This window comes from Bactrocera neohumeralis, chromosome 2, assembly GCF_024586455.1.
Source record: "Bactrocera neohumeralis isolate Rockhampton chromosome 2, APGP_CSIRO_Bneo_wtdbg2-racon-allhic-juicebox.fasta_v2, whole genome shotgun sequence".
Taxonomy (NCBI): domain Eukaryota; kingdom Metazoa; phylum Arthropoda; class Insecta; order Diptera; family Tephritidae; genus Bactrocera; species Bactrocera neohumeralis.
Genome location: NC_065919.1, coordinates 28,566,878 through 28,585,456, shown reverse-complemented (window position 1 = coordinate 28,585,456; position 18,579 = coordinate 28,566,878). Strand labels below are relative to the sequence as shown.

The 18,579-nt window shown below is 37.0% G+C and overlaps 2 protein-coding genes across 2 annotated transcripts in view; one reads left to right on the top strand and one right to left on the bottom strand.

Moving 5' to 3' along the window:
* Positions 1–961: 961 nt before the first annotated feature.
* Positions 962–2,447, top strand: LOC126767971 (uncharacterized). Its single transcript, XM_050485806.1, has 2 exons — positions 962–1,079; positions 1,174–2,447. The coding sequence occupies exons 1-2, from the start codon at positions 1,061–1,063 to the stop codon at positions 1,929–1,931; spliced, it is 777 nt and encodes a 258-aa protein (XP_050341763.1). The 5' UTR covers positions 962–1,060; the 3' UTR covers positions 1,932–2,447.
* A 3,962-nt stretch (positions 2,448–6,409) lies between these two features.
* The window catches only part of LOC126767993 (chitin synthase chs-2), a 50,432-nt gene continuing 38,262 nt past the window's right edge, over positions 6,410–18,579 (bottom strand). The window contains exons 4-12 of the mRNA XM_050485837.1: positions 17,323–18,552; positions 16,988–17,258; positions 14,990–16,914; positions 14,593–14,769; positions 10,631–10,831; positions 10,337–10,547; positions 10,124–10,275; positions 7,655–7,756; positions 6,410–7,577 (exon numbers count right to left, since the gene is read on the bottom strand). Of these exons, the coding sequence (XP_050341794.1) occupies positions 7,425–7,577; positions 7,655–7,756; positions 10,124–10,275; positions 10,337–10,547; positions 10,631–10,831; positions 14,593–14,769; positions 14,990–16,914; positions 16,988–17,258; positions 17,323–18,552 (4,422 nt within the window). The 3' untranslated portion in view covers positions 6,410–7,424. The remainder of the gene's footprint in view (positions 7,578–7,654; positions 7,757–10,123; positions 10,276–10,336; positions 10,548–10,630; positions 10,832–14,592; positions 14,770–14,989; positions 16,915–16,987; positions 17,259–17,322; positions 18,553–18,579) is intronic.

The following is an 18,579-nucleotide window of genomic DNA, read 5'->3' as shown; positions in this document are numbered from 1 at the left end:
TTCTAATCGGTTTTGAAAATTTCTTCGGAGGTATAATCGTATTTGTAAAAAAAAATTCAACTTAGGTTAATTGGTTTCCACAATTTTAGATTATTTTTTTCGAAATTGTGTCGGTGAGTTGGCCTGGAAAATTTATCCGAAATACGTCTGTGCTGGATAGATCGACTTAAAAATTCTACATGACTTTTGTGAATATATTTGTGAGGTAATGATTGAAGGAATGAAATTTCTGATAATGATTTCGTATATTTAAGCCACTTTGAAGCGAAAACTTTTCCAGAAATATCTTTTGAGATACTTAAAGAAAATCCTCACAGTCAGCCATTTTTTTTTTTGATGAAGGAATATTTTCTAAACGAGTCCCGGTTAATTAAAGTAAATTAATTTTTTATACGTATGTTGTTAATTATTTGTTCTTCAAAATAAATTAAGAAAAATAAAACGAATTTCATTAATTTTTATCAATTTTTCCTCAAAATATGTACATACATTAAGGAAAAAAAAATATTTTTGTTTGGCTTGCAAGTGAATACATCACCTTTAACCTACAAAACGGGCATTTTAAAAATTATTTTAGACGACCCGGAAGAGCTGACAAATTTTTTGTGAGAAATGAATTTCGGTGATTATATGTACATATGTATATGCCCTATATTCAAATTACAAATGAACAATTAGTATTATATTATGCTTTACATATAAATTTCAAAAGAATATTGCAATTTCAAACACTATTGCCGCCAGTACAGAAGTAGAAACGATCAATTTTCTTGCGAACGCTAAATATACATAATAAAATTAAAAGTAATTACTTTTTAAATATTTTTTTGTAAAATATACAATTCAAAACCTATGTATAAAAATCCGTTATTCTCAAAAATCATACTACCCAGTGAGCTGTACGCCGGGTATAAAACCACCACGAGCCATGGTGTTTTTGTAGCGCTGCCACCGTGGAAAATCGATAATTCGTCGAACGTCACTACATAGTATACGTAGATACAAACAGCGAATGAGTGATTGAAAACGGAAAAACACGCAGTGGCTTATCATTAACAATATGGCTGCTCAACGTAACGGTAAGATTGATATTAATAACCAGCCATTGGAAATGCATATATTTGAACTTAAATAGTGGTGATTTGTAACACAAATAAAATTGTCTACTTCTAGGCGCTTTTTGCTTTGTGCTCTACGCCATTTTCTTGTTTGGCAGTCAACAAAATGTCACCGCTTTCAACGCCATGCCCAAAGACAATATTTTCGCCGATGTGCTGCTCACCGAGCTGCTAAACCGCATGGACAAGGACATCGATCCGGTGCAAAATTATTTCGATTTGCTTGGTGATGTGCCGAAAAGCGTTGATCTGGTGTCGCGCTCCTCGAAGAACAACAACAACGGGCCGGATGAGTACGAGTATCGCGGCATGTACGGCTCGCATCCGTCCATACGCGATCAAGAGTACATGCAGCACAGTTCCTTGTGGGGACACCAGTACATAAATGGCGGCATGGGCGAGATGCCCAATCGCTTTCCAGCCATCAAGACCGATGCCACATTGCCGGCCTACTGCAATCCACCGAACCCCTGTCCCTATGGCTATGAGGAGAGTCAAGGTTGCATATCGGATTTTGAGAATACCGCTATTTTCAGTCGCGAATTTCAAGCTGCTCAGGAGTGCACCTGCGACAACGAGCATATGTTTGATTGCGCCGGTCAGGACAGCAACGCTAGCGCCAACGAGATGACCTCGACCATGGAGAAGTTCTTGATGCATCAATTCCAGAATGAAAACGGCTTGGACAATCCAAATGCGGTGGTTAAGAAATTCTACGGTTTTGCCACAGGCCACGGCGGTCCCAACAATCCCTTCTTACAGGGTGAGAAGCTGCCCATAGCCGCCAAGAAGGGCGATCATATCAGCGCTTAGGCGGGTCGCATGTTATTGGTGTCACTGTTAATAGATGTTGTCATTAATTGCAAATACTTAACCAAGCACACACTTAAATATATATGTATGTATGTAGTGGAATATACTTGTGCTGTCAGAAAATATCATACTATACATATAAAACTTACAATGACGAGTGACATTGGCATTTTTGGAGCATCTAAATGTTGAAAAACCAAATTGTTAAAATATGCGAATATGAAATGTTCAGCTCGCTGCCCTCAAGTTGAAATATATAATAATATTTAGTTGCTAGAAAATGATTTATAACTGTATTTAAACTTCGAATTGTTTACATGTGCATGTATAACGGCATATTCAGTCAACCGAAAGACGCAATTGTATGAGTAATCAAGCTCTCTTACTTCCCGAGCATTACTTTAGTCTAATTGTTTAAGCACATTTGTATTAACTGTAACTAAATTTCTTAACGGTAATATATATACATATGTATACACCCAAAATATCGGTTGAAATAAAGAATAATAAAAATAATTAATAAAAATGCCATAAGGTTTCCGGGGCCTTAAGGAGTTAGAAGTAGTTAGAGACATACAAAAATTACAATTTTAAATATTTTTTTTTCCGAGTACATTTTTATATTTTAAAAAGTAAAAACATAGATCTTCATGAATTGGTTTGATAGCTGCTAAAACATCAGAAGTTAAAGGAAAATAATCGCGAGAATAAGTAGCAAGCGCTCCACTTGCTTCAGCGCGCTGATAAGAGCACCAGCAAGTCGTCACTTGCAGCGCCTGCTCTCGGAAATTCTGATTTCCGAATAACTCGAAAGTATTTGTCGGATTGATTTTAAATTCTCAGAGAATATTTCTTAAATATTAAACATCTATTTTTTTAAATCCGACTACCGCTAACCCCTAAATAAAGCACGCCAAATGAAGTAAACTTCTCAATCTCTATGCAAAGGAAGCTTTTTCCTACAAGGTCTTCAAGACTGGAGATTATAGATCAATTGTTATTTCTGGCCTGTCTAACGTTAGTGTTAACGTTACAATCGAGCAAAACACGTGCGGGATGGGAAAGGGCTGATGGATTGCCGGGTAAGCTGTTCAAACACGGCGGCGAAGAACTGATAAGGAGCATGCATCAGCTTCTTTGTAAAATATGGTCGGACGAAGGCGTGCCCAACGATTGGAATTTAAGTGTGCTCTGCCCAATCCAAAAAAAGGGAGACCCCACAATCTGCGCCAAGTACCGTGGGATTAGCCTCCTCAACATCGCATATAAGGTTCTATCGAGCGTATTGTGTGAAAGATTAAAGCCCACCGTCAAAAAACTGATTGGACCTTATCAGTATGGCTTTAGGCCTGGAAAATCAACAACCGACCAGATATTCACCATGGGCTAAATCTGGGAAAAGACCCGTGAAAGAAGAATCGACATACACCACCTTTACGTCGATTCCAAAGCTGATTTGACAGCATGAAACGGAGCTGCCTTTATGTCGCTATGTCTGAATTTGGTATCCCCGCAAAACTAATACGGCTGTGTAAACTGACGTTGAGCAATACTAAAAGCTCTGTCAGGATCAGCAAGGACCTCTCCGAGCCGTTCGATACAAAACCAAGTTTCAGACAAGGCGATTCCCTATCGTACGATTTCTTCAACTTACTGCTGGAGGAAAATTCGAGCTGTCGAGCTGAATCGAGAAGGCACAATCTTTTAAAATAGTGTACAGCTGCTGGCGTACGCCGATGATATTAATATCATTGGCCTCAACACCCCCGCCGTTAGTTCTGTTCCAGACTGGATAAGGAAGCGAAGCAAATGGGTCAGGTGAAGAATGAGGGCAAGACGAAATATCTCCTGTCATCAAACAAACTGTCCGTCGTACTCGCGACTTGGCTCCCACGTCACTACTGACGGCGGGTGCTTTGCGCATTGTTCACGGCGAATTCGATGGAACTATGAACTATATGAGATATACGACCACATTGGCATAGTTCAGAGAATTAAGAGACATTGGCTATGCTGGCTGGTGTGCGTATGGATGAAAACACTCCAGCTTCGAAAGTACTCGTATTCGACGCAGTACCCGACGGGAGAAGCAGAGGAAGTGAAAAACCTCCTCTCCGTTGGAAGGACCAGGTGGAGAAGAACTTGGCTTCGCTTGGTTGGCAAAAAGAAGAACGACTGGCGCGCTGTTGTAGGCTCGGCTATAACGCCAGTAATCAAGAAGAAGAAGCTAACATTACCGTATAATATCAATTCACTCAACTCTTTTCTATAGTCTTGATGTTCCTCAATCCGGTGTTGACAATATGTAAAACCCTAAAATACTAGTAAGAACACGTCATACATATTACAGTCGCGCTTCGGAATCTCTTGAGTGATTTCGTGATGCTTCTGAGTGGATTACGGGTTTGGATAATTTTGTAATTTGTGAAGTGGAGTAAACTATTGGAATGGCAGCTTGTACTAAATGTCCTAAGGTTCAAAAGCCATATTGACCTAAAATAAAATAATTGAATATCTAAACTCTGGGCATCATAAACCTTTCAAAGTTGTAAGCTGAGAAAGCTTTTTTCTAAAATTACAAAATAGGAAAAAATTTCTAATAGTGCTTATCTCTTGGCTCTCCTCCAAATGCATTTGTGGAATAATGTTACCATACTTGCTTTCCTTGGTGTTAAAATCCTATAATTTGATTGACTTTGTGGACTTTGTAGACACATTGCTTCTTGATGTCTTCACAGCAGTTTCAAGTCGACTTAAACTTGCACCGTCTGCGATTTGTCAAAATCTTGGTTAACGTATAACAAGCGTCAAGTGTCAACGACCCCCGTCCCCTCTTGTAATAATACTAAAAAGTTCAATTCGAATTTTTTGAATTGTTTAACAATGTTTTATTCTAATTTCGTATAAATTACAAATCTTTTAGAGTATTACATGATTATGAGTTTCATATAAAAATAGCTAAGCACATACCAAAATACATATATGCTAAAAAATATTACAACTGAGTGTAAATTTGTTTTGCATAATTTATGTAATTTCAAACTAAATGGTAAAATGAGTATTATCCATGATTCATACACTGGTACAGGTATTGCTGTCCGTTGACCTCAACACACATATAAAACTTTGTACATACAAAGTATATACCGTTAAATGTAGCCAAAGGCAATAACAACAATTTTTAAGACATAAAAAAATTTCAAAATATAAACATATGTATGTACCTATATACATAACTAAAAGAGTAATTAAAAAATGAAGGAAAAATTAATCAAATTGATCAAACATAAAAAAGTTAAAAAAATTAACATGTCGCTCATTTGCTGCAAGACCGGCATAAGTCAAAAAAATCGATTTGCCAGAAAACGCGTTAAAAGTTTTCAACTGACTCCAACCTTACACGGAAAACAGGATTCATATTCTCTTCTCAAGCGGAGCATATAAGAGGTATTCATATGAATTTTTCACTCAACATGAAGTATGATATAACGAACAATTCTGCATCATTAACTCAAAAATCACGTTTTTTGATTTATGCCGGTCTTGCAGCAAATGAGCGATGTGTGAAAAAATTTGAATTCAAAAAGCTCAAAAATTGCATTAAAAAAATTAATGACAAAAAATTAAATTAAAAATTTTAAGTTTAAAAATTATCAAAAAAAAAATTAATATATATGCTACACTAATTTATTCGCTAAACGCTATATATTTCTAATTTACTAAACAGTTGGTTACTAACTGTTCTGCAGGCAGTGTGCACCAACTATTCTCTAAGTAATTCGGACGAAATATTCGATTCATATTCATCAACAAGTCTCTCACATGAGCGGGCAGTGTGATTAGCTAAAAAATATTCGTTGTCATATTTACAAAACACTAAAGTGCTTACATTATTATGTCATTATATATTATACAATTAGTTAAAACAGACATACATATATGTAAATGAATGTGTATATATGTACATATATTCCGGCATTTCCTAAGTAGATTTTTTTTGCAAACGCCTGCTGTTGCAGTCTTTGCGCTAAAATAGCAACCAACGTAAACAAGCTCTTCATTTCTGACTTCAAACGTGCTTAAATCAAATCTATTTTCCCAAGCATATCTTGAGCTTTTTTTATGTTTTGCATGAAGCAAGTAAATCTACAACTTAAAAAAGTGATATTCTACATAAAATTTTTTGTTCTACAAAAAAGGTCTTAATAGTTTTTCTCATAAAAATTTTCTTTTAAAAGTTTTACGCAGTCAAAGTTATGCTTTAAATATACTGAGCATTCATACAAGTCATTTTTAAATACAGTGTTGCTCATACGACATGGTGTACCATATGAATACAACACATTTGTTACATTTAACTGCGTATAACTATTAAAATAATGCTTTTATGAAAAAAACTATTCGGAGCTTTTTTGTAGAGCAAAAAATTGTGTATTAAAATGTCAATTTTCTAAATTTTTTTGCTTTGGAGATAAATAAAAAAGGTAAAAATTCCAAGTAAAATGTATGTGAAAAGTAAAATTAATTGCCTGTTTACGTTGGATATTGTTTTAAGCGCAAAAATTGAAACTTCAAGGGACGTTTGTAAAGAAAAAATGAAATTGTGAAGCAACGGACACTCTAATGTATATATATATATGTTTGTGTGTATACGTATATAATCGTATAATAATCATTATTTTAGCTTACGAAACTAGTTTAAGATGGGAAGCAGTAGAAAAATATAAAATAATTGTATTTATAGTTGTGGCAGTAGTGGTTACGAACTTTAAAAATAATCTGCTGAATACGAGTACCAACAGTGCTTTCTCGATTACCATGCCTAATTTTTTTAGGTGTCTTGAAAATGTTATTTTGATATTTTATTACTTGTGACCAGGCATTCAAATTTATAATTCAAAAGTTTTGGATAAAATTGAGTTTTCAGTTTTTAATCCCAATGTTGGTAATTGAAATGTTAGTCAATTCTTTTTTTCAATGCATTATTAGCCATCCTGCTGTGACCATCATAGTACAAGTAATTTCGTTTTTAATACAAATTTTATAAAAAAATTGTAGCACAAAAAATATTTTTCGAGGTCTATTTCAACACAAATATTTTTAAGAGCTTTAAATAAGTAAAAACTGAAAACCATCTAGTGCGTTTTAGCAGTCGCGTTTAACGAGAAAGCACTGTGATTCACTTTGTGACAGTGTTTGTAGCTTAATCAAATACTTAGTTGTATATGTAGTGGTTTTTGTAATTGTTAATATATAGTAATTCGAGACAAAACTACTGTTATATTCCTACATTTAAGTGGCCTGTACAAAGGACATGGAAATTTCAACGCTTCGCGGGTTTTTTTTTACTAGGACAACATCGTGCTTACAATTCTAATACTATTAACTAAACAAGTCCTTCGTTTTTTTGTTTTTTTTTTTGTTTTTTTTTTCCAAATAATCAACAACAATAAAATCGATATCAAGCTGGCAAGTGGCTTTGAGTGACGCCTTCTACAAACGTCCCGTATTGCTGCTATTCTGTCCCCATGACACTTGTTGATTGGGATTACGCGCAGTCAGTCGCAGCGAGTTGCGGTCGTCATCTTCGAGTACATGCTCGTAGCCTTGATTAATGGTGCCGCCACCGTTCGAACCATAGATTTGCTGTGTGTGTAAGAAATGAATAAAAAAATGAGATTGAAAAAATCGCATATAAATATGTGGGTTATTATGTAGTTTACCTCGCCTGGTCCGCCGTTGGCGTTGAACACATCCTTGATGCTAATGCCCGCATTTGAGATACGTCCACTGCGCTGATTGGGTATTACGCCGTTGTTGTTCAGCTGAAATGTTGAGAGATGGCACATTTGATTGATACTCAATAGAAGAAGTAAGCATTTCTCTAAATCGGCCGAAGGTAACTTTGACGAAAGGCAGTTGAAGAACTTATAGGCTTCTATTCTACGCTAAATAATCACTTTGAAACATGCTAGTCTGTAGTTTGTAATTTATTTTAGACATGAAACAGCTTAAAGTGATTTATGATAGGCTCGCGGCTTTTCAAGACTACAGTTTATTAATCGAAAACTAAATTACTGTATATTGTAATAGATTAAACTACAAATAAAGTATGTGTCCTATTTATAAGATGTTCTAGAAATGCCCAGCAATGTCCAATATCCAGTCATTGAGAGGGTTTTCCGAATAACATACTGATTCCTAAAAGCGCATGGATCATATGGAACAAGAGTAATACCACATGTATTGTAGTCTCTAGAAACTTATGAACGATTTTCACACAAGATCCTGAAACCCCCACATTAATGATAAAATAAAAATATAGTTTTAACTTTAGTGTTGGCTAATATATTGGCTAGTCTTTCCGTATTTTGTCAATAGATGTCGTGCAGTCGTACATCTCCATTTGTATTATACCATATAGTTTAGGTAAGGTGAGATTTAATGCTTCATTCACAAAACAAAAATTAAATTTGGGAAAACCAAAAAAAAGTTACAACTGTTCAAAAATGAGTGAAAATAATGAAGAAATTCGCTATATTTTGAAATTTTTGTATAAAAAAGGGAAGAATGCCCCCCAAGCCACCAATGAAATTTGTGAAGTTTACGAAGACGATGCATTATCAGTTTGTGTTTCAGAACAATGGTTCGCTCGCTTCCGTTCTGTAAATTTCGATGTGAAAGATGCACCTCGCTCTGGTCGACCTATCGTTGAAAAAGCCGATGAAACTATTGAAAGGATTGAACATGACCGTCACATAAGCAGCCTTGACATCGCTAAGGAACTTAACATTCATCATCAAACAGTTTCGAACCATTTAAAAAAGGCTGACTATAAACAGAAGCTCGATATTTGGGTATCACATAAACTGATTGTGAAAAATTTAATGGACCGAATTAACATCTGCGACTCTTTGCATTTCTGAAGCGAATGGTAACAGGAGACGAAAAGTGGATCAAATACGACAATAATGTGCGAAAAAGATCATGGTCCAAGCGTGGTGAAGATTAATTAATTGTCGCTGAGTGTTTTGAGATTGGAAAGGAATCATCCACTATGATCTGCTCCAACCTGCTCGAACGATTGATTCTACATTTTACTGTCAACAACCGATGAGATTGAAGCAAGCAGTCGAAAAAAACGGTTGGTTCATTAAAGTTTATTATAAATATAACAAAAAAAGGAGGAGTTTGATTAGAAATACGAAAAACCTTTTTCGACTGAACAATATATGTATATCGTTGCTATTGTGTGAGCATTCGTCTTATGGCAAATATGGCATACGTTTCATTATATCCAAAGAAACCGTGTGGTTTACAATCATATTTGGTATATTTTTAACTTATTTAATATACCATTCACTCAGACTCAGAATTTACTATCACAGATTATTCCTAATGAGGTTTAAACAAAGGTCTCGGCCAATTCCATTCTAATTTAGCGCTAACTCATATATTTTTTAAGAAAACACACACTTTGACCAAGATATAATTTAAAGTCAATTGGAAAATCATAAATCACTATATCGTGATACATTGGGGTTAAGGGTAGGTCTGGGCTGATCGCAGTAACATTTGGCTTAACTCAAGTATACAGTTGAACATGTTTTCATGCAATTTTGTGAAGTTAATTCACATACTGGCCGACATATTGAGCCTAAAGTCTGCTTGGGGTAGAGTAGTTCGTGGACCGACTCCACACATATTCGCATAAAGCTATAGGATATCCATGTATATATCCAAACATATTCGGCATAAACCTATAGGACAAAAAGTTAACCATACTTGGGTCTCTGTCTGTAAATAGGCGAAAAGACTGAGCTGAGAGAGCATATTACTTCTGTAAAAGTACTTTAATGTCTCAAGACCTATTGATCTTTCGAGCTGGATGTGATGAAGACTTTTCCTAAAAACAATAATGGGATCAAGAAGCTGACGGGGGTTACAGTAGTTTACAGTGTCTCGAAAGGATGAAGATTGATAGGTTGGTGCGTCATTATCGTCTCCTGGTAGATTTATTATAATTTTTATAATAAATGCTGATTAATGTTTACGATTGTCAGAGCAAAGTGGGATTGGTTAATGTCGTTATTATTACTTTACTATATTGTTAAAATAACTAAATGTTTCGCAGTTGATCCGCAAGGGCTAGATTATGTTTTTCATGAATTAAAAATAATTATATAACTTACGGCAGCAGTTGTTGTAATGCCATACTCGTTCTTTGCGCCCAGTGTTTGCATAGCTGACTTACGTCGTTCCGCCATTACCGAGTTCTTACGCACTTCCAGCGCGCGTATCGTTTCGGCGCGCATTGTCAAGCGGCGCGTGAGTATCGGAGTTGCTGTTGGAAGTATACACAATTAGTTTAAAGAAATGTTCTTGAAAAAATATAAAAGATTTACCTGGATTATTTTCATCCGCTGTTAGTTTGAGGAAACGCTTCTTGAAAGCAACGTCCAAGGTGCCGATCTGGCGACGCGGTTGACGTGCTTTCTCCAGATTTTGTATCGTACGACGACGAGCAATTCGATCGGGTCCACTGCCAGAGTCATTGTCATAATCGCCGTCTATGCCTTGAAGACGTTGCAAATTCTTGACGATTTCCACAGCGTGCTGCAAGTAAGCGGGAAACAGTTTAGAGGGTGTTAGGTGTGAGTATGTGATCTTTAGAGTGTGTTGTTTTAGATTAATGTTACCTTGTCTATTAGCGCATCCTGTGAAGTGTCTTCCGACTTCTTCTTGCAGAAATTCAACTCGGTGGAGGCGAGTATATGCGAAATGGTGCCGAAACGATGGAACAACATAGCGGTAAACTGTATGATCAGAATGAGCGCAAAGAAGAACACAAACACCAAACCGATCGGTTCTAATTGTAGATATTCCTTAGAAATGTGTACCTAAAAGTTGAAAGTGTGTGGCAAAGTAAAGAAGTTGAGCTTAGTTGCACAGTCATACAAGAAATTCGAGGTAATTTGTAGGTTAGTTACACAAATTATAATTGTACGATAAGAAAAAAAAATATAGAATAACTATAGAAATTTTTCTGTAAACCATTTTATGTGCAATGTGTGTGATTTTTTTTCATCATATGATTCATTATATGATTGATTGTTTGGGATGGGTTCGTAAATGTTCGTTTGAGTAATGCAAGGGTTAGCTGTTATAGACGGGTGTCTTGCATACAAAAAGGGCACCCATGTTTGGTAACGGTTTATGAAATGTATGTATGTATGTATAAAGGTACGAGTACTTGTTTGTTGGCAAGTTCATGGCTTAAGTAGTAACGGTTACTGTTGTTTGTGAAGACTTTGTATAGACTGGACGTGGTTGTAGTGGCATTGTTGGTGGTCGTGTTCACGGCAAAAGAGTAAAATGTTCATTTGGTGGGAATTAAGCGAAATCCGACATTGTGCTGGCTTTGTTTAAACATTTATCCTTAAAAGTTCGCCCGCAAATCGAGCACAGAATATTTTTGCTTGAGAGTTACAAAGAGAGGTTTCTTATAAGAAACTTTGAATTAGACAAGACATAAATCATATATAGACACGAATATTAAATACTACACAAGTTATAAAGTATTTTAATAAAAGCTTGCAGGTTTAATTAATAAGTGCAAATTTAATTTTATGCAGTGCTTTTAATTTTTTTTATTTTATAGCAACTTAAAAGGCAACTTTTATGATTAAGACGAGTATTTATTTTATTCTATTTGTAATACGACGATTTTAAGCTCTGTAAACTCTAACATCATGATATACAAACCAAGCAGCGCCTCTCCCAAGCAACTACAATATTTTCCTTGGTTCTTGAAAATCGATTTAAATCGAAAATTTTTTTAATAGGAAAACATAAATATTTTTGTAGTTTCATATTGAAGAAAGATAAGAAAAAAGAGAATAATAGAAGAATATGGGAAATATATTCTGTGGGTTGCTAAAGAAATTGGTCATCATTTTACTGTTGATATAATACTAAAGGGGCTTTGTGGACCAGTAATGAAAAAGTGTTTATTTAAATGAAAATGTGGCTTTATTCTTCGTAATACAACTAGAGCAATGCATTTATTTTAACGGTCCTCCGGTATTTCGATCAGAGAGCATCGAAGCTCTACGGGATCAAAATTTAAGTGAATTCCGTTTCCAGCGAGCAATTTTTGTATTTGGGATTTTAGAATAGTCACTGGGTGTCAAATTTGACGAAAATAATGAGTGATGGACGTGTTCAAAATTCTTTATTCCATCAATTTATGATATACTATATACACTAGGGTGGGCTAACAAAAAGTTTTTTTTCGCTTGGTCTTCTGAAAAATAGGTTCTTTGACCTATCTAAGAAAATGTCTCCAAGTACGAGACTTTTTCTAAAATCTAACGGCTTAAAAGATATTAACGGTTAAACTTTGATTATTTTAATAATTTTTTTCTTATGCATTTTTTAATTTAATGAGAAAAAAATCATTATAAATCGGAAAACTCATAGTTTTGTCGAAAAAAATATGAATTTTTTATCCACCCTAACATACACATTAATAGATGGCAGACTTTCCAGCCCTTGTGTTTACGACTATTTCTTGTCTGTCGACTTCTGTGATTCATTCAAGATTAAGTATTCAAGTGCTCTACTGTAAACTTGAGAGATCATGAGGAGCTCGAAATATTTTGCTATCCTTAAAGGTCTACAGAAAACTCAGTCCACATTACAAGTGCCAACAGAAAAATGATGAAAATCTTATATCATAGCATACATTCAGGCTTCAGTCTGAGTTGCTCAGATAAGTAAAGATTAATCTCTTTATATCCATAAATCGGCAGAATACTCTATGGTATGCCACCGGTTAGTGAAGAAATGCTGTTCGAGAGGCGAAGCACTTTAGTTAAGGGGAGTTCAAAGCGAGTGAACCGAATCGGATAGTGCGGATACTTTATGGTATCTTTAGAGAAAGTTCTACCTGGTCGACATTGGTCCAGCCTTGACAAAAAATGACTAAAAGCGCTAATAGAAAAGCAGATAAAATAATATTGCGTTGATTAGGTATTCAATAGCAGTAATACTATAAAGTGCTGCATGACCGAATCCGTTCGACGCTAACAAATGATTTTCTGCGATGATATATAGTATACAAGTATTTTCTGACTTACATACAAAAACAATAAATACAAAGCAAGCACAAAGTGAATAACATCGTGAGCGGATAAATAGGTGAAGTTTTTAGGAATATTTGTTCATTCATATGTAATTATAAAAAAATAATAAATTAATGCGTGCAACCACTTCCTTAGCAATCAATAAATAATTAAATAACTTATATAATAACAACATTCCATTTGCATGTATAAAATATTACAAAACCACGCCCAATTTAATCAACAAATTATATAATATATATTATTTTTATTTGTTTTTTAGGCGATGGAAACACTAAAACAACACTGACAATAACGAATTTTCGATCTATTTCACATTATGCGTGGACAGTCAGGTTCATGCGAACAAGCTGCGTATACTTTATATGGCATATAATCCGATTTTACAGCAAATCCAGAAACCGATTTTGTTTTTCCAGCTTTGGAAATGTGTTTTTGGCTTGTGAGTAAATTTTGAACGCGATAGAAAGTTTTCAAACATTGTTAAACACAAAGAAAAAACTAAAAATTGAAAAATAAAAATTAAAATTAAAAAAGTAATAGAGCAGTGGCTATGAGGGAAAGGGGTGTACACAAATTTTACACATTTTAGTTCTGCTTTTTTTTAATTTTGCACAAATGTAGGAGAAGTTTGTTATAGATAATTTTTACAATTAATTTAGGTTAAAAATCAGTTTTTATATACGAATTTATACATATATGTACATATGTATGTATGTATGTATGTATATAAAGAGTTAAAACGGAAAAATGTACAGCAAAACCATGACAACAGTTAGAAGAGAGTGTGTGTGTGAACAACAAAGAGTTTCATTGACTTTGAGAAATACAGCAGATAAAAACCTCTGATGTCTCTTCAATATACGTTATGTTTGTCTTGACGCCCAGTGGCCAGACAACGTGCAATTTATCCTTGTTCAGCTGAAGCAAGAACACAATCAGGACGAACAAGGCGTTGGCCATGAAAAATGCGAAGACGGACTTGTTCCTCAAATCAATGAGATCGGCTGCGATGCGTGCCTGTTTATTGTTGTTGCATTTTGTTTCGATTTCAATTTAGTTTAATAATAGTAATAATTCGTTTTAACATTCAGCAGCGATATTTTTTTCGTTCGTGATATTTTGTTTGTTCGGTTAAGAAATATTGCCGTTATTGCGTACGATGAACGTCAGTTTTGGTTTTTGTTTTGGTTTTGTTTCGTTTAACACATCACCGCACAAAGCATTTGCATATTTTATGATTTATTTCAGTTTTTTTTTATATTTTTCATGAAATTTTATTTTTCCATTTTAAAAGATAGTTGATTTTTTTGAAATGTTTTAATATAAGAAAAGGAGAAAAGAAAAAAGAAACATGTTAGTAAAATGTTCAATTGGGGATTTCTTTCACGATGACGTCAAACATTAAATGTGGATTGTTGTTGTTTTTAGCTTTTTATGAAAATTTGTGTGTGCGTTACGTTTTGCTGTGTCATTTGACGTCACGCGCATGAAATCCCCTTGCCGAAATTTACCTCTTGTGTGGATTCGTCGTAGGTTATGTTTGTGCGTACACCAAAAGGCCATTTCACGTGTATGTTGTCCTTGTTCAATTGCAACAAGAACACGATTAAAACGAATAGCGCATTACACATGAAAAAGGCGAACACGGAGGAGTCGCGCAACTCTTTAAGATCTTTAGCAATTCTAGCCTAAAAATGCATGCACATTAATATGTAATTGAAATAAGAAAATCATTAAAAATCATAAGGAAATGCGAAAATTGTGGTAGCTGAGCACATCTGCTAGCGTACCATGCTGGCGAAATCATTAACGAAAACCCTGGTGTACGATCTTTGTATTAATCCACCTTGTAAATGCATTTGCGCTCAACCGAAGCCTGAGCGCAAACGAAAAGAACCACAAAATTACCTGTTCCACCGGATCGTTATCGATTGGGAAGAGATATTTGTCGATCAGATCTTTCCAGAACTGAATTTCCGTGCTTGACAAGAAGTCAACCTCGCCCTTACGCAAATCTTGGTCCTCAATCCAGAATGGATTTGTAAGGAAATCACGTTCTTGACGTGGTTCTGCCGAGGTGTCTGAATCTGATTCCTCCGACTCATCGCCAGATTTCTCAGCAACCGAAGACAACAAATGATGATCTTTTGAACCGCTAGATGTTGTACGTCTGCGTCCATGCCGTGAATGACCATGTGGATCTAAAGTGTGTTCCAAAGCTTCCAATCTCGTTTTGATGGTGTTTAATGACTCAGCAATCGCTGTGAGTTGTGCTTTTTCTTCCGACGTTTTGCCATGCGTACAGAGTATACAACGGAATAAGCCTGCTAATGAGAACTCAATTGAACCCTCCTCGTCTCCGTTATCGCCAATGCCACTTTGCAAGAAACTCAGCATGCTCTTTTGCTTTACGCGCTTGGCAGCCTCTTCTGCTGCTTTCTTTTCCGCTTCCATTTCCTTCTTTGTCTTTTTAGCGACCACTTCACGCGTGCCCCAAGAGACGACATTCAGATTGATGATCGAATACAGAATAAGCAAAAGGTACATAGATGGTATGGAAAGTAAATAGATGAGACCTGCCGTGATGCACCAAAATTCTTGCGGATGCAAACACGCCGCTATCCAAAATGACCCCGTCATAGCAATCAAGAATATAGCGGATGGTGAGCCGATACCGTCCTCACCCAATTGCAAAGCCGTACCCACGATTACCGCCATCATGATGAGCGCATACGCCGTGGATAGCACCTGTGCCACAAATAGCTGGATATTCGATTTACAAGTGAAGCAGACGAACATGAAGAACAAGATCGGCACGATATTGTAGTGGAAGGAGGTCCAATTGTCTATGCGGAAAGCGGCTACGAAAGCACCCACCAACATAAGGAAAATCGTGCCAGGTCCAAGAATGGTGCCGCCAATCAACATCATTTGGTAGAAGATGTAAAGCAGCGAAATGTTGTCGTTAATCTTTATAGTACGTTTGGCGTCACCCAGCAGATCCATAATGTTTGCGATGGTAGAAGGCACCCAACGACGACGTTGATTGTAGAACTCATTGAAACCTTCGGGACAGTGAGTGTACGCATCGGAGGCAGCTGAATATTCGACGCGATAACCACGCTGTAGTAGTAAAGTACAAAGCCAACGATCTTCACCCTGATCGTACTGTACGTAGTGACGAGCTTGATCCGAACGTGTGGTATACTTTTTCATAACATTGTCGTCCATAAGCGCTTTGCCACGGAAAAGTGAAAAGCAGCCGGGACTACAAAGTACACAGCCGATCATGTGTTCGGTGGCTTTTTGCAACCAATGACCAATAGCGTATTCGAAGAGTTGATACCATACCATAGGGCCCGAGCCGACAGGATGTATGCGTCCACATGCTGCGCCCAGGTTGCGATTCTTCTTCATCAAATCGATCAGCAACGTTACAGCGTTCGGTTTGAAGTCAATATCGCCATCCAATGTTAGCAGGTAAGTGTTTTGCGCAATCTCATCTTTACGATCGGCAGATATGGGTAGCTCAATGAGACGATGACCGAGCAAGTAGTACATGTACATAACTTGCGACCAACGCTTACGATGACGTATACGATCCTTATCCTTCAGATGTGTAATGAATTTGGTCTTACCGGGTAGAGTCCACACTAGACGACCACCGTAAGGGGTTGGATACTTTTTGGGTGGACGTAAGCGTATGGTGGTCTGATGAATTTCGGAAGCCGCATCATCCATAGTGGCTACAAGCAATTTGACGAAACGATTCACTTGAATATCGTCATCGCTGTGATCGGAAATTTCAAAAGCATCATCGAAGAAAGTATGTGCTGAAGCATAAAGATTACACATAAAGAGGTTAATTAGAAATTCATTACAACTTTTTAGACTTTAGCTACTCACTTTCAAATTCATAGTAGTCCGGATCAACGATGCGTAGATACTTCTGGGCTACACGTCGCGCACACTGGTCCTCGTCCATGCGCATAATACTTTTTAAGAACTCCATCATCTCGTCTTTCGTTTCATGCCACATGGTGGCGCAGGCATATATTCTGGTAATGTGATCTGAAGATTTAATGCTCGGCTTATTTTGTATAGCTGAACCATCAGTGTGCACAGAAATGGTTTCGTAGTATTCGTCGCCCTTCTCCTTCTCGATTTCCGATAAATCCTGCAGATGAATAATTATGAAAAACCTACTATACTTTTCTTTAGTTGTATACAATTGCACTTACCTCGGTCTTCACGTCGGCTTGGTCATCCCTTCGCCGGTTCATGGCCATAGACTGATCAATCAGCAGCGCCGAATACATCGGACGTACGAATAACTTTTCTGTTGTAGCCAAACGTTCACATTTTGGTGTCCAAATATGCAGTGAGATCCATGTCTGACTAAGCAGCCACAATATCCACGCCCAAGCCATTTGTTGGGTCACAAAATCATTGAAACGGAAGTTGCGTGGACTTGTGAAGAACAGATAGTCCGGAATGGTGTCGTGGAAAAAACAAGGATCGTCTATGCGCAAACCGCAGGCTGCGATCAACAGGGAAACCGTGATGGGTATAGTCAAACTAACCGGGAAGGCGTAACTGAAGCCTTGTATGAGAATCTTACAAGCGAATTTTCCAAAGATGTAACAAAGATAAGCGCCAAAAATCTGTATGAGGAGCACATAAATAACAGTATTGTGTACAGCATCAATCTCTATGCTATCTATATTGGCTGCATCCAATGTATCTGGCAAGTTGCCCGTCAAACTGGTAGCCAATTCGTCAATTGAAATCTTATGTGGCCCCAACGCGTCACCATACATACTGAAAATGTTGCCAGGCTCGTCACCCTGCGCCCAAAAGATGAGTAAAGCGAAACAGACGAACAACACAACTTTCCATAATGAAAGGAACATGTGATTGAAGTAACGTGTAGTGCGCATCTCATCCTTCACGCGTCCCATTGCACGCACCAAGCCGATGGGCGACTGCAGTGACACAAAGTTCTCCCACCAACCGCAAGAGATCATCACGCAGGCAATCGGTATGACCCACAATTCCGGACGATTCTCTAGTAATGGCCATATAACGAAACCAGTTACTTGTGCCGCAATCGCAGCCATATCAATGAGTACTTTCACGGCACGTTTACCCTCCTTGGAACAGCGTGACAAAAGCCCCAGTATACCAGGTATAACGCACAAGCAATTCGTCAACATGGCACCCTGTATGGCATCGATTTGTGGCAGCACGACGAACATTAGCAAAGCGGTACCAAAACAACTCAGACTCTCCATCAGCGTGACGAAGAGAAAGTGTCCGGTCTTGGGCACACGAAATGTTTTGAAGAAACAAATACGCGCCGAACGTATGAAGGCACCGATCTCGGGTATTGCATAGGCAATCAGTAGCGCCCAAATCCATGCGATGCGCTCCTCTTCGGGCAATTTAACGACGAATGTTTTGTCGCGACCCTTGAGCATGAGTAACAAATACATAAT